We start from the raw sequence: 14064 nt of genomic DNA, 5'->3' as shown, positions 1-14064 counted from the left end.
TTGCTCTACTCTTTGAGATTTTCATTTCTGTAAGTTTTGGTAATTTTTAAAAATAGTTGAATTTTCCGGTAAGTCGGGGCAGCCGACCGCCATTCGCGGCGGCAGCTTGGCCAGTGGGCCAACGATGTCCTTTTAAGTTCAATTAGATGCCCTGATTTCATAATTGATATCCTTATGATATGGTTTGATTGTTTGAACCTAATTTCATTACGATACGTGGTTAGGTCAAAAATATGATTCAACGATCCGACCGTTGGATCATCACCAAACCTTAATGCGTGATAGAACCTAATATTTTTAGATCATAGAAACTTACGGATCAAGAATCTGACGTACGGATCTTCCCTAATTGGATTTCTAAGTTTGTAAAATTAATTGTCGACCGCCACTTGAATTTTGAAATTGGCGGAGATCCGATTGTCAGATCGTGTTGAGATTTTAGTATGTTGTTATTTGAGCATAATGTGGACTTTGAAAAGTTACGGATCCGAAATCCAATGTGTGGATCTTCCGGATTGAATTGTGTAGAATTGTGGACCCTACTTTTGACCGAAAGTTGACTTTTAATCAACATGTCTCGAAACGTCCTAATTACTAAAATTAGTACTACGGGGGACTAAATGAAGTCTAGTGGGCCTACATTGGTTAGATAGCGACTTGAATATATCAAATATGATTATTATCTTAATTTCTTATATTAGTATCATTTGTGAATATGAATTGGTCTTATAAATATGATTTCTATTGAAATGTGAATTTTATATATTTAGCCATAGACCTATGCTAATTAAATATGATTTGGCTTGTGTATTGATGATGTTTGTGATATATATGTGTTTAATTAACTTTTAATAATGTGAATGATAATTATGAAGAATGTTATGACAATTATGGGATCTAAATATTGTTTGATAATTATTTGGATATGATTGCAAACTGAATACGTATTTGAACTTGGCACTATTACCTAGCATGAGATGGAGATGAAAGTCAGGAGATGAGTTAGATACTTTATTAGATTTTTAGTAGAATTAGTAATTGAGGGAATTCCTTGTGTTGTGCTCCATATGACTAAATGCTGGTTGATATGCGGAATCGATAACATGTATGCATATAATTATGTATAAGGTGTGATGATGAGACTGCACCATGTAGACGTGGTGCATGGTTGGTCCTGGTTGGTATATCCGCGTTGGGGGACCATATGCATTTTAAAAGTGAGGGGGATTAGTTGTACCTGGTACATTTGATGGGGGAATCATATGCTTGTTTGGATTCCGTTGAGTGATGGTCCGGAATCCCTTATATGCTGCGATTCTGTTGAGTGATGGTTCAGAATCATATCTAGCTTGGGTTTCATTTAGTGGTTGTTATGCATTGTACTCCGCGATTCCGTTGAGTGATGGTTCGGAATCGTATCCACTTGGATTCCGTTGAGAGATGGTCTGGAATCCCTCATACTCTGCGATTCCGTTGAATGATGGTCCAGAATCGTGTCCTGATTTGGATTACGTTGAGTGGTCAGGAATCCTTACTCTTGCTCATTTCCATAAGTTAGACTTGTTCCCTGGATTCGAGTGAATGAGATGTACCCACAATAGATCTTGTGAATATAAATTAGAATTATCAAGTTATTACTTGAAATCCAGGCATAGAATTATGTAGAAGTCCTTTATTAATTTTGTGCATTGAGGTGTGATCTGATTGACTAATTAACATAATTAAATGTTAATATTGTGCCTCCTTGATATCATGGAATGGGTTACTTGAGATGATTGTGGAAGGATGTTGAATATGATTGCTATTAATATGATCAGATCAGTGATTAATGTGACTAGAGGATACTATTGTGCTGTGTTGATTCTTTGATATATTACATGATATGAATAGCAATTTTATATTGAAACATAATGATTTATATGATGGATGAAATAGAAATCTTGATTGTCATGCAGGTTGTTATGTAGTTTGAATCGAATAATTCATGATTATCAAGTCTAAATGTTTGATTGAGGAATGTTATCATTTTGGCTTGAACAAACTGTGTTATATGTTGAGTTATAGTGAAATTGAACTGCGAATGGCTTGATCCTTATTGAGGGTACGTAGGCAGTCTAACGAGGAGGTTAGATGCAGCCATATAGTATATGAAAAATTATCATGAAATTCGAATCTTGAGTTGTGTATTGTCCATATCCCGGAGGCGGGGTATGTGAGTGATACGGGTATTTGGTGACGTCACGTGTCGATCTTGGACCTATGTTGGGATCGGGGCGTGACAAACCTTGGGCATCCAGCCTCAGCCTTCAAACCCGGTTCCTTTGGACCGCACCGTCGGGGTTCGCTACTCGCTATCTCTGGCTCGCTTTCACAGGGCTCTCCCTTTCTCCCTTTGCCGTACGATTTGGGATTTGTTTTTGGGGAAGAAAATGTGTGAGAATATGTGTGAGGAGTGGGAAAGAGGGGAGAAAGAGGGGGGGTTGCAGGGGAGGTGGGGGTGGGGTTCTGGGTTTGGAATTTTGAGGGGCGTTGGGGAGGGGACGGGTCGAAGGGGAAGATGGGAAGGGGATGGGGATTTTCTCGGGGGGGGGGGGGGGTGGGGGTGGGGAAGGGGATCTAGTGTGGGTTTGGATTTTTTTTTTTTTTAAATATGTAATTTATTTTTTAAATATTCAATTATTTTTTAATAAAAAATGAGTCCCGTCTCAAGCTACGTCAGCATTTAACAGAGGAGTTGACAGAAAACTGACGGAATGTATGAAATTGTAACAAATTTGTAGATAAGGTAGGACATTGAAACTTTTAAAAAACGAGGTATAAAACTGTTAATGATTCAATAATTGAGGTAATTTTGTGTAATTTATTCTATTTTTTATGAAAGAAAGTTTTGTTGAGAAAAGACAGTGGGTGTGTTTTGCATCACACCGTCCTAGTATCTCAACGTGGAACCTACTGTTGGAAATTTTATATTATAATATGAAATATTGTAATATATAATTTTAATAATTGAATGAAAAATAGTGTTAACCAATTTCTTAAAAAGGTTATGTTGTTTAGGTGAATCCTGCGAGATGGACGCCTACCGAACTACAAGCACAAGAGTAGGGGCGAAATTCTATCTTTAGGACATTGCATTTATGCAAGCCTCAATCTCAAAGTTTGTCAGTTATTCTAACTTTCACTCTAGTTGTTTATATTAATCTCATATATAATTGATGTTGTGAATTTCTTTATTATTATTATTATTGGAATTATATTGTTATTTTTCATATTTTCTAATATTGCTCCAACAATCTAAAGATAGAATTTTTTTTATCTCTATGGAACAATCAGAAATATGAATGTTCACGATTCTCATATTGAGAGTTTAAAGTTGTGGCTTTAAAAGTATTGGACAACATGTGTGTTATATTTGATGTGAAGCCTAGAATTGATGCAATTAAGACTTCAATCTCTGATTTAGTCTTGATGATTGGGTTGGATGATGTTGTGGTATTATCCATGTGGAGCGGTGTCAATCAACAGCTTGTTTCTTTTTGAAAAGTTGAAATTTAAAATTATAACTTTCTGGACAATGCATCACTTGATGAAAAGACGTGAGCAGTTCGTTTGGGTGATTTTGATCACTGGTATGTATATGCATGCTTACGTCTATATGTGTTTATCTTGAAAGCATGAATTGCATGACTTATGTGATAAATATTTATATCCTACATGCACTGGAGGTTACTTATCACCAATCATAGGCGTAGAAATGAAATATAATGGTTGTCTGGAAATTCATTCCCATTATATGTGTGTGTGTGTGTGTATGTGGATTGATTTATTCATATGAGTATGATGCATCTCATTAATTGGGCATATTTTCCTGTGATTAAAGTTTTTGTATCTTCTTGAGTATTGGTATTGATTGCAACCCTTAATTAAGTCGTATACGTAAGAACGAATTAACCGCTTTGGCTGACTTATTAACCCTATTGATGTCTGCGTTTGACAATGAAAGGGTATTACCGTTACGATTCGGCACCACCACCATCTTAAATTTGAGTATGTAATTAGAAGCAGATATATCATACATATATATGTGGCTAAAACCAGACGTGAGTATCGCTGAATGGATTCTCCATTTATGGTGGCAAATCCAAATCTTGTTTGACTGATCTGATTATGAACTTGGATTATATCTTGCATGAATCTAGAATATTGAAGTGTAATTTTGAGATATATGTATTTTTTCTTTGAAATACATGGCTGCTTGCATCTTCATGTTTACTTGAATTATAAATATACAGAAAGGATAAGGCAGGTTTTTTGTCTTCGATAAGCGAAGAAATTACATAAAGGAAAGGATAAGTATGCATGTTCCATTTCTGGGTTTGCCCACGGATGCGAGTTTGGTGTTTAATTTTATACTAAACACAATTTCATGGAAAAGCATTCAGTGCTTTTGACCAACATAATCATTTTCAATTGGTGTGGTTGGTGGTTCTGGCAAGGTCATAAATATTGTTCAATTTGATGACTTGATTTGCATATATCTACACGTCTTTTAGGCCATTTCAAATGAGCATGAACATGGGTTAGAAGCCTCGCATCAATACTAGCAAAAAGACAAGGAATTCAACAAGAATTTTGTCCTTAATTACCACATGACATTGTATGAAGTTTTCATACGTGCAACATCATAAGTGATGTTCCATTAGTCAAGGCATAAAACTTCATTATTTGGGATGAAGTTGCTCTCCTCTTAGTAAGATGACTATTAAAGTGTGGGAGTCAATACCTATGTTGAAGGAAATAAAGAGACTTCGAAAGTATTATAATACTTTGCATAGTCACTTTGATAGGCCAAAGCCTAACTTCAAAAGGGGATGACATTCCCTTTGTGAGGGTTCTAAATCCGTCATCCATGACAATTTGAAAGTAGGCTAAGGATGAAAGCTCAAAAGTGTTTTGCCTAGAACTGAGTAGTGAGGCACTTAAGGCCTATATTCAAAGGGAGTTGACATTCCTTGGCGGAGATTCAAGTGAGGCTTGAATGCCTAAAAAGATAGATAAAGTCTATCTTAGTTGTTCCTTACTTCTTAAAGTGGAAAATGTGATCGATTTAATGATAGCATTACAAGAAACTACAATTATGAAAGAATTGTGGGGGTTGGATAAAAGTAATTTGCTAATTGAACAACATTGAAGATGTCATCTCATGTAATGAGTAATTGTTTAAGGTATCACAAGGTTAGAGACCTTCTTACAACTACCTTAAATGTGGGGGAGTATGCCCAAGTATTAGCAAATTACTAACTAAAGTCCCAACATGTTGAGGACTTGACGTTGTAAATCAACTACTCTCGTATGAAATATAATTTCATAAGATGGATTGTGCCACCATTAATGATAGTCAACCTAGTGGTGGATCCAATTATTAAAGGTTAGACTAGAGAGTAAGTAGATCATCGAGGGGAATGAGGCTAAAGCCAACATAACTAATGAATCAGCCGAGCGGAAACCTAACTTAGTTGATTGGAGATCCCATGGTCTAAGTTCAATAGGCAAACTGGTTGGGCATGATTCAAAGAAGTTAACACACTATATACCTCATTCCAATGATGGAAGAAGTGTGTTGTCTGTGGACGCTTTAGGTTGTATATTTATACTTAATGACAGTGATATCTTATAAATAAGAGGAATAGAGCAGACTATTCTTAATCAGTGGTCACCTATGTGAGAGTAGAAGTGGGTCGCTTCTATGAGTATGAGATGATTAAATTCTCTAAAGCTCTCATGAATCCGGGATTTGTTCAGGACCAAAATGAACACAACCGTATGAACCAGAATATATTAGGATTAGTGATGTGTGTTGCTTATTGTCTCGGTTTACTACTGCGATGAACAGTTCAAGATTTTATATTCACTGTGTCACCAAGTAAATCCGATAAGTATTCACTAGGGTAGGTTCAAGTCCAAAAGACACCTCTCCCGATGCATCTCTTGTCCGCCTGTACTTTCAAATTCTTCCTAATTTTTCATTCATGTGGGGGATTGTTGGAAATTATATATTATAATATGAAATATTATAATATATAATTTTAATAATTGAATGAAAAATAGTGTTAACCAATTTCTTAGAAAGGTTATGTTGTTTAGGTGATATTCCCTTGATAAGTGATGTATACTTATAGATGAAAAGTTACATCTCTTTAATAAGTAGAAGTTGAATTCTATATAAACCCATGAAACCATTGGTATTAAATATAGAAAATTAGAGTTAATTTTTACTCTTGAGAAATAGGGTTTCCCCACTTTGTTTCTCAAATGATTCGTGTGTCAAATTCCGAGTTGTGTCTTGAGAGTACGGAATATATAAAGTTCGCCAGAGTCCGAATATTAAAGTGCTTTGACTTCGGATTATAGATTGTTGAATCCTGGGAGATGGACGCCTACCGAACTACAAGCACAAGAGTAGGGGCGAAATTCTATCTTTAGGACATTGCATTTATGCAAGCCTCAATCTCCAAGTTTGTCAGTTATTCTAACTTTTACTCTAATTGTTTATATTAATCTTATATATAATTGATGTTGTGAATTTATTTTTTATTATTATTATTAAAATTATATTATTATTTTTCATATTTTCTAATATTGCTCCAACACCTACCCCTCGTTCGAACGCGTTTGACGAGTTAGATGAAAACATTCAACGACAGCCTGCTGAATGTATGCCGTTTACTCTAAAAGAACAGGGATTAGTGGGGCATTTCCGTCCCATCAAGCACCCTGCAACGTCAGCACACAATTTTGTAATGCGTGAACGCTGACATTTCTTGTTCAAAGTTCCTACACGGCAATAGCGACTTATTTCCTAAAATACCCTTTGCTAAAGTATAAATTGCATGGAAATTATCGTCACTCGCTATTTTAATTTAGGGGTGTGATATCCACACATCCCATTTTACTTCTCATACATCTTTTTAATTTTCGGCCGTCGGATCGGATGAATTGAAAAAGATCAATGAACAAAAATTATCAAGGGGTCACACCCCTTTAATTTAAAGATGTATTGTCTCCCCATGTAACAAGTATTAGTGGATCAAAACGTTACACTAAAAAATTGAGTGAAATTTTACAGCTGACGAGTTAGTCAAATTAATTTTAAATAGTGAGATGAATCTTCAAAAGCTTGCAATAATTGTTTTTTTTCTTAATTTAAATTCTTTTCAATGACTGATCTGAGTAGTTAGAGCTAAATTAGTTGTTCAGTGTTATTTTTTTCTCTTTTTTCATGTTAAAGAAAAAAAAAAAAACTGCTTATTATCTGCATAGCATTAGGAAAACTGAAAAGTCAACTCGGCAAGCAACAGCTTATTCGTGCTGGAGTCTAGAGAGGGAATGAAGGGCATTTGAGTAATATCGACGAAACATCCCAAAGGTCACGCGGTAACCGGTCTCGCCAAATCACCCGACCCTATATATACCGGTTCCACCACGACTCTCCCGATTTTTGCTGATTCAGCGAAAGAAAAGGAAAAACGAACCGAAAGTGCGAGAAAATTTTCCAGAAACCGCGAGAAAAAAAAAAAAAAAATCATCGGATTCTCTTCCTCCTCGTCTCCCTCGTGGACGTCGTTGGTTGTCGAAGTTTTTTTCGAGTTTAACCAAGTTGTGGGATCCTGATATTGTCTGGGGGTGTTTGTTTGCGTGGCATGATTTGATAGAAAATGGTGGCAGAAGCTAAGGTTGTGTGTCAGCAGAGCGTGCCGGTGCTGGATGTCCAGTACTTTACCAAAAATGTTCACGAAGTTGAAGATGTAGTTGCAGTTACCCAATCGATTTCGTCGCCCAAGAGTTTTGACCGGAGTCGTTCTTCCGAACCGGACTCGGCCGCCGCTCTCTTGAGCTCGCAAGCCGTCGTGAGTTTTCTGAACCTCAAGTTCCCTGCTTTTGGACTATTTAATCTTTTGGTTGTTAAACTCCATGTGGGTTTGTTTGTTTTTACTTTTTAGGTGATCATGCATCTGGGTTTTGAAATTTGATGATTTGGGTTCTGACTTTTCGAAATTGGGTTTTTTGCTTACTGAGAAATTCTGCTATCACATATGAGAAATTAGGATTGTATTGTGTTCAACTGTTCTAAAAATCCCGACGCTAGACAGATGACTACCACCCGATAAATGCGGGTTTGAAAATTAAGAAATGACTTTTTGGCCTAGCCCCCTAGACCGCCTAGGCACTGGTCCATACACGCTAGGCACTTGTGATTGATTTAGACCAAAAAAATAAATAACTTTTATTTTACATTTTATTTTTCTTAATAAATTGTAGGAAACTTGTTGAATGAACTCACATTATATGCTTATTTCTCATGTTTTTATTGTGTTCCAATACATCATAGTATATATATCATTCTATGTGGTAGTTTATGATGAAATTATATATATTTTAAGTATAAACAGATAGTTATTTACACGAAATATAGGAGATTTACTTAAATCTACCTAACCGCCTAGGCGCTAGGCTCTAGCTCACCACCTGACTAGCGCCTAACCTGTTTTAGAATCTTTCATCAAAACATTAGTTGAGTTTTGATGTAGATGAAATTGTAGTCAATTTCTAGTCTAATAAGGCGGGACTTTTGGTAACCTTGATGTGATGATATTATCACTGCTTAAGTATATTTGTGAGCATAGAACTATCCGATCATTGTCAAACTTATCCGTTATGAATTGCCTAGTAAATTGAAAATATGACCTGTATAAAATTAAGTTTGCAAAAGCTCGGGAGGTTGTTGCGGTTTAGTACATTCTCTTCATATATGTCGTGTGCCTTGGAACTTCAGCAGGGTAAATTGTTGCTCATTAACAACTATTCTTGCAAGCAGGATTAGTAGTTTTTGTGTTTCAATTGAAATCTTGGCGTTTAATTTTCTCTGTCATTACTCCTTTTCAGGATGCTAAACCTGCAGACAAAATTCCAGATTTTGTTCCTGCCTCGGCCGACCAGCTATTCTTCCCCAGGCTGCGTTCTGGTAGCTTTGCTGACATTGGACCCCGTAGGTACATGGAAGATGAACATATTCTAATAGATGATCTATCTTCACACTTGGGTCCACTCTTTAGTTTTCCCAAGCCAAATGCATTTTATGGGGTAATATATCGCTTTGGACTTGTAATTGCGATGGCCTTGAATTTAGTTGATTCTTTGTTTGGAGCTTACTGTGGTTGAAAATGTCATATAGGTATTTGATGGACATGGAGGACCCGAAGCAGCTGCTTATGTCCGGAAAAATGTGCTCAGACTCTTTTTTGAAGATGCCAATTTTCCCCGAACTTCTGATGTTGATGAAATTTTCTTAGAGAAGCTTGAGAACTCCCTCCGCAAGGCATTTCATGTGGTTGACCTTGCTTTGGCTGATGACTGCAGTGTAAGCAGTTCTTCGGGGACAACAGCATTAACTGCTATGATATTTGGAAGGTATACTTCTGCTTAAAATCTTTTTCCACTCTTTCCACTGAAAAAAAGGACCTGTTTCCTTGTTGTAACTAGACTTCACTTCCAAAATTTACTATTGACTAGTATTTTCTTCTATCCACAAAATTATGCGGCTATGTTTTACCCTTTCGAACTAGTAGGTCTTGTATGATTGGTCAACCTGTTGCATTGATTTAAGCTATCCCGAGTGAGAGGTTTATCTTAGTTGTTACAGACCTTGTTAGTGTTGCCATTTGTGTCTCTCTGTCTCTGTCCATGCTATATTTTTTATTCTCTCATTGTAATTGACCTTGTCATCGTCTTCTCCAGGCTTTTAATGGTGGCCAATGCTGGGGACTGCCGAGCAGTACTCTGTCGGAAAGGAGAAGCAATTGATATGTCTCAAGACCACAGGCCAATATATCCCACAGAAAGGAGGCGGATAGAAGAATTAGGTGGATATGTTGATGATGGGTATCTGAACGGTGTCTTATCAGTTACCCGAGCATTAGGCGACTGGGACATGAAGTTTCCTCGTGGATCTTCGTCGCCCCTTATCGCCGAGCCAGAGTTCAGGCAGGTGGTTTTAACAGAGGATGACGAGTTTCTAATTATAGGGTGTGATGGGATTTGGGATGTGATGTCTAGTCAGCATGCTGTTAGCCTTGTTCGCCGCGGGCTGAGGCGTCATGATGACCCCGAGCAGTGTGCCAGGGACCTTGTCATGGAGGCTCTTCGCCTCAACACGTTTGATAACCTCACGGTGATCGTTGTATGCTTCTCCCCCCTTGATCACCGGGATCTATCGCCACAGCGAGAACGGAGATTAAGGTGCTGCAGCCTCTCTGCTGAGGCCCTTTGTAGCTTGAGGGCCTTGTTGGACAGTAGTGCCGGTAGCTGATTGTACATGCAATTTTTCAGTAAGGGTCTTCCTCGTAAGCGACCGTACATTGTTTCGGCTGCTTCAGTCGCGAGATAAAAGAGCAGCTAGCAGTTTTGTAGGTGTTTGGATTACTCGTGTATACCTCGGTGAATTCAGGATTTATGTACATACATAAGAAAGGGGGTGTGGATCGGATGGCGTAGTGTTGTAAAAAGATGCATGTTGTTGATACATTCTTTCTTTTAGTTAGTCCAGTGTGATTGTATTGTCCATCCAATGTAGCCCTTTTCTAATCCGGTCATGTGTATTTATGTATATTAGTGGGATCTTCATTTTCTTTTTTCTTTCCTTCTCTCTCGAGTATGTTTTTTTCTTTTGGCACTTGGCTATCAACAAATAACGCATAAGTTATTCACAGCATTTGACAGACGCTTGTCTGGACCAGTTAGTAGAATTGGAAATTGACAGTCATGATTGAATTGCGAAAATGCGACGAATCCCTGACTGAATTTAGAAAAACTTCCTGATTGAATTGAGAAAATGCAACAAATTCCTGACGACGCTGTGTAATTTGATTGAGATCACAAAATATTCTTAATATTAGGAGGGAGAGAGGGAGGGAGAGAGAGAGAGAGAGAGAGAGAGAGAGAGAGAGAGAGAGAGAGAGTATTTCATTGACTTATATGAATAATTTCTTCATTCCTTGCCTTTGGGAAGAAGTAACTTACAAGAGGGAAAAGCCAGCCTCAGAGAAGCTGGTCATTGGACCCAAATGGTATAATATCAAACAACGCTTCAGTGGGAAAATCACTCGGTAAGATGAAGTGGTTACTCATTTAAAATATCAAACTGGTGAGTCTGTTTTGTAGGTTCTTGCAAATGTCGCAAACCTTTCCAAGCCACGTCCAAGTAAATTTTCAAGAAATGGTTGAAGCGCCTGGAGGATTCACATCAGAAATCAAAGTAATGATGGATTACTACACCCCCACCGTAAAGTAAACAACATTGCAATTGAAAAACATCTCTACATTTTTTAACTGACTTGAATCTGGATTAGGGTCTCCGGACTGGAGAATGTATAATAACTTAAGCACAGAGTTAGAATACTTACTGATGCCACTGGAGACAGAATTGGCGGAACTTCATATGACACCGTTAGCTGCAATTGAAAATTGATAAGAGCAATATGAGCAATGCAATGTGAAAAATGAGAAGCAAAAATGGCCTTTTCCTAGATATGGGAAGCCTGGAACAGGAAACCCTGTCAACGGGAATTATTTTGCATTTTACCAATCCAATTAAGATGCGTTAATGCCGTTCAATTGATGGCCAAGGAATGAGGACAAGTTGTAAAACAATCAAATTGACGACGACTGATCACCCCTCGCGAGGCACCAATTGGATGGCTTGATCAGACCAAGTGAATAAAGATGTATAACACTAAAAAATAAGAATTGCAAAAAATTGAAGTTCAATATATGACAGGAACCTCACTTCTACTAAGCATGATGAAGGACCTTTCGGATAGAACCTAACAGCACCTCTGCGGATACAATAAGTAAAACAGTTTATCAAGATTACAGTATCAATATAAAGCAAAGGAAAGCGTCTGCTTCATTTGCATACAACATACAATCACTAGTTAAACATTATATTTGTGCATGTTGTCGGTTTGTAACCTCAATGACATGAGCATCATTTTGTTTGTCATACACTACAGAGTGGCTTCCAGACAATTCAAAACAAGATATATCGAACATTTTTCACTGTTTTCTCAATTACTCATTTGCATCCTATGAAATGCAGCTTCCACTTAAGATGATGAAAGACTAAGATCCCGTCCTTTAGTTGTGCTAGGGATTGAACTGCTAAGCTTCTAGTTTTCTATGTACCAACACAGAAACCGCATATATGACTAAAATTTTATGGGTACTTGTTTTTACTTGTCGAGTTATCATATTTTCCATGATAAATCTTAAACAATGACTAACATATAAGCTCTAGGATGACAGTGTACAAGTACTGTTGTTAGATAAATCCCGGTAACTGTAGGTACAAATGCTTCATTTAAAGTACAGACGACAAGAACCACACTTATAGTTTGAGCAAAAACGCTACTAAAGTACACAGCTTCTGCTAAAATATCTCGTCTTCTGACCTGTTAGGAAGCCCTTCTAGAGATCTCCAGTGGATTTTCTGATTTGGTGTAGGCTGCATGAAGTTTTTGCAGAGAGTGAGAAAGGGGTTATTGTAATGACACAACATTGAACTCAGCTCTTACGGTAGATGAAGGAATTATGGAAGGAAAAACAGATTTTAAGTAAAATGTAAATCTTACCTGCATATTCCGAGCAAGCCATGAGAATTCAATATTACGACCAAAAGCTTTATACTTCAGTGACCATCGTGATAGGTCAGGCTGGTCTTCCAATATCTGTTTTTATATACCATATCAAATATCAATCTTTCAAAATGTGACGAAAACAAACCAAGTATCAATCTTTGAAAAATGAAAAAACTGAATCTGTAATCGGCCAACTTGAAATCATATCCGCTGCAACATTTTACTCTCAACTCTTGAGGAATCAGATCAGAGCAAATCAATTATTCCCTCACAATTAGCGAACTTTAACAACAAAATATAGGCTGGGAAAGTATTGATTATATCTCAATTCTCGAGTAGGCATTGACAAGAAAAATCAAATTTGCTTTGAATATCATCTAAAGAGTAGTAGGAGAGTAGTTTAGCACCTTCACGGTTGAAATAAAAGGCATCCAACGGGGAATCGCCTCACGATCAGAGTAACAATCATATGCAACGGAAATAGGCACATCAATTTCCATCTTTACTCTGCATTTGATCACATTGTCTAGTAATCAGTAGCAGTAAGTAAGGCTTTGATCACAAACATGCTACACCTCACTCCAAGAACTAGTTCACATTCTTTATGGTTTTGCATTGTACTATAAAACTATTCCGAAAAAAAGATTAAGCATCGTAGGAATTCCCAAACATAAGAAACAGTTTCACTGTTTCATTACATATTGAATCAATAACTATTTGCTAATGGAGCAATGGGCTTGTAACTCAGTTGGTTAAGAGCACTTAACCGGAGTTCCGACATCCACGATCCTAGGTTCGATTCCCCCCTCCCCACTACTGCTTGTACAAATAAAAAAACAAATAACAATTTGCTAATGTATAATCTGCCCAAGTAACCAAAACATAATTCCACATATTAATCCATGTTACCAATTCCCAATCGAACTACTTTCTGATAGCCATAATACTCAAATTGGCCAGCAAGAAAATAAATAAATAAATGAAAAATCTGGGAAGTTACGTGCAGTCCTGCCATTGCATAACGACGGGGGAAGTACTTCTGAATCCAGTGAGGACGGAGCTCCGCCTGAAAGACCCACATGGGATCTTGAAGGAGAAGTCGCCGAGGGAAGACGGCGGCGGTGGTCTGAGAGAAGAGCTTCTCCAAATGGGTACGTGGGTGAGACTGCCGGGACAGTTCGGGCCGGAAATGCAGACTGATGCTACAGCAGTTGCAGAAGCACAAGACATGGTCAAACAAACAAAAGAGTTAACGTTTTTTTGGTCGAAAAATTATAAAAGCAGAAAACACGGCGAAACCGAAAGGCAACTAACGAGTTACTCGAGTCAACTCAGAAGACTGAACACCACAAAATCACGATGACAGAGCCAC

The 14064-nt window shown here is 37.5% G+C and overlaps 2 protein-coding genes across 2 annotated transcripts; one reads left to right on the top strand and one right to left on the bottom strand.

The window, feature by feature from the left end:
- Window positions 1-7484: 7484 nt before the first annotated feature.
- LOC126581931 (probable protein phosphatase 2C 49) lies at window positions 7485-10692 on the top strand. Its single transcript, XM_050245871.1, has 4 exons — window positions 7485-7907; window positions 8944-9141; window positions 9233-9468; window positions 9796-10692. The coding sequence occupies exons 1-4, from the start codon at window positions 7716-7718 to the stop codon at window positions 10364-10366; spliced, it is 1197 nt and encodes a 398-aa protein (XP_050101828.1). The 5' UTR covers window positions 7485-7715; the 3' UTR covers window positions 10367-10692.
- A 310-nt stretch (window positions 10693-11002) lies between these two features.
- LOC126581934 (uncharacterized) lies at window positions 11003-14064 on the bottom strand. Its single transcript, XM_050245875.1, has 7 exons — window positions 13693-14064; window positions 13100-13199; window positions 12687-12782; window positions 12507-12559; window positions 11843-11891; window positions 11460-11507; window positions 11003-11285 (listed from the first exon to the last, which is right to left on the bottom strand). Exons 1-7 carry the CDS (start codon window positions 13920-13922, stop codon window positions 11193-11195), a joined length of 669 nt encoding a protein of 222 aa, XP_050101832.1. The 5' UTR covers window positions 13923-14064; the 3' UTR covers window positions 11003-11192.

The sequence above is a fragment of the Malus sylvestris genome, chromosome 9 (assembly GCF_916048215.2).
Source record: "Malus sylvestris chromosome 9, drMalSylv7.2, whole genome shotgun sequence".
In the NCBI taxonomy this organism is placed as follows: domain Eukaryota; kingdom Viridiplantae; phylum Streptophyta; class Magnoliopsida; order Rosales; family Rosaceae; genus Malus; species Malus sylvestris.
Note: the sequence above shows the minus strand (reverse complement) of the source record. Positions and strands in the feature narration are given on the sequence as shown.

Excerpts from the sequence above, each read along its gene's own strand:
- LOC126581931 (XM_050245871.1), top strand. The coding sequence starts at position 7,716 with ATGGTGGCAGAAGCTAAGGTTGTGTGTCAGCAGAGCGTGCCGGTGCTG. Across the intron at positions 7,908-8,943 it reads TCTTGAGCTCGCAAGCCGTC|GATGCTAAACCTGCAGACAA; the intron begins GTGAGTTTTCTG and ends ACTCCTTTTCAG. Across the intron at positions 9,469-9,795 it reads ACTGCTATGATATTTGGAAG|GCTTTTAATGGTGGCCAATG; the intron begins GTATACTTCTGC and ends CGTCTTCTCCAG.
- LOC126581934 (XM_050245875.1), bottom strand. The coding sequence starts at position 13,922 with ATGTCTTGTGCTTCTGCAACTGCTGTAGCATCAGTCTGCATTTCCGGC. Across the intron at positions 13,200-13,692 it reads ATGCAATGGCAGGACTGCAC|AGTAAAGATGGAAATTGATG; the intron begins GTAACTTCCCAG and ends GATCAAATGCAG. Across the intron at positions 11,286-11,459 it reads TTCTGTCTCCAGTGGCATCA|GCGCTTCAACCATTTCTTGA; the intron begins GTAAGTATTCTA and ends TGAATCCTCCAG.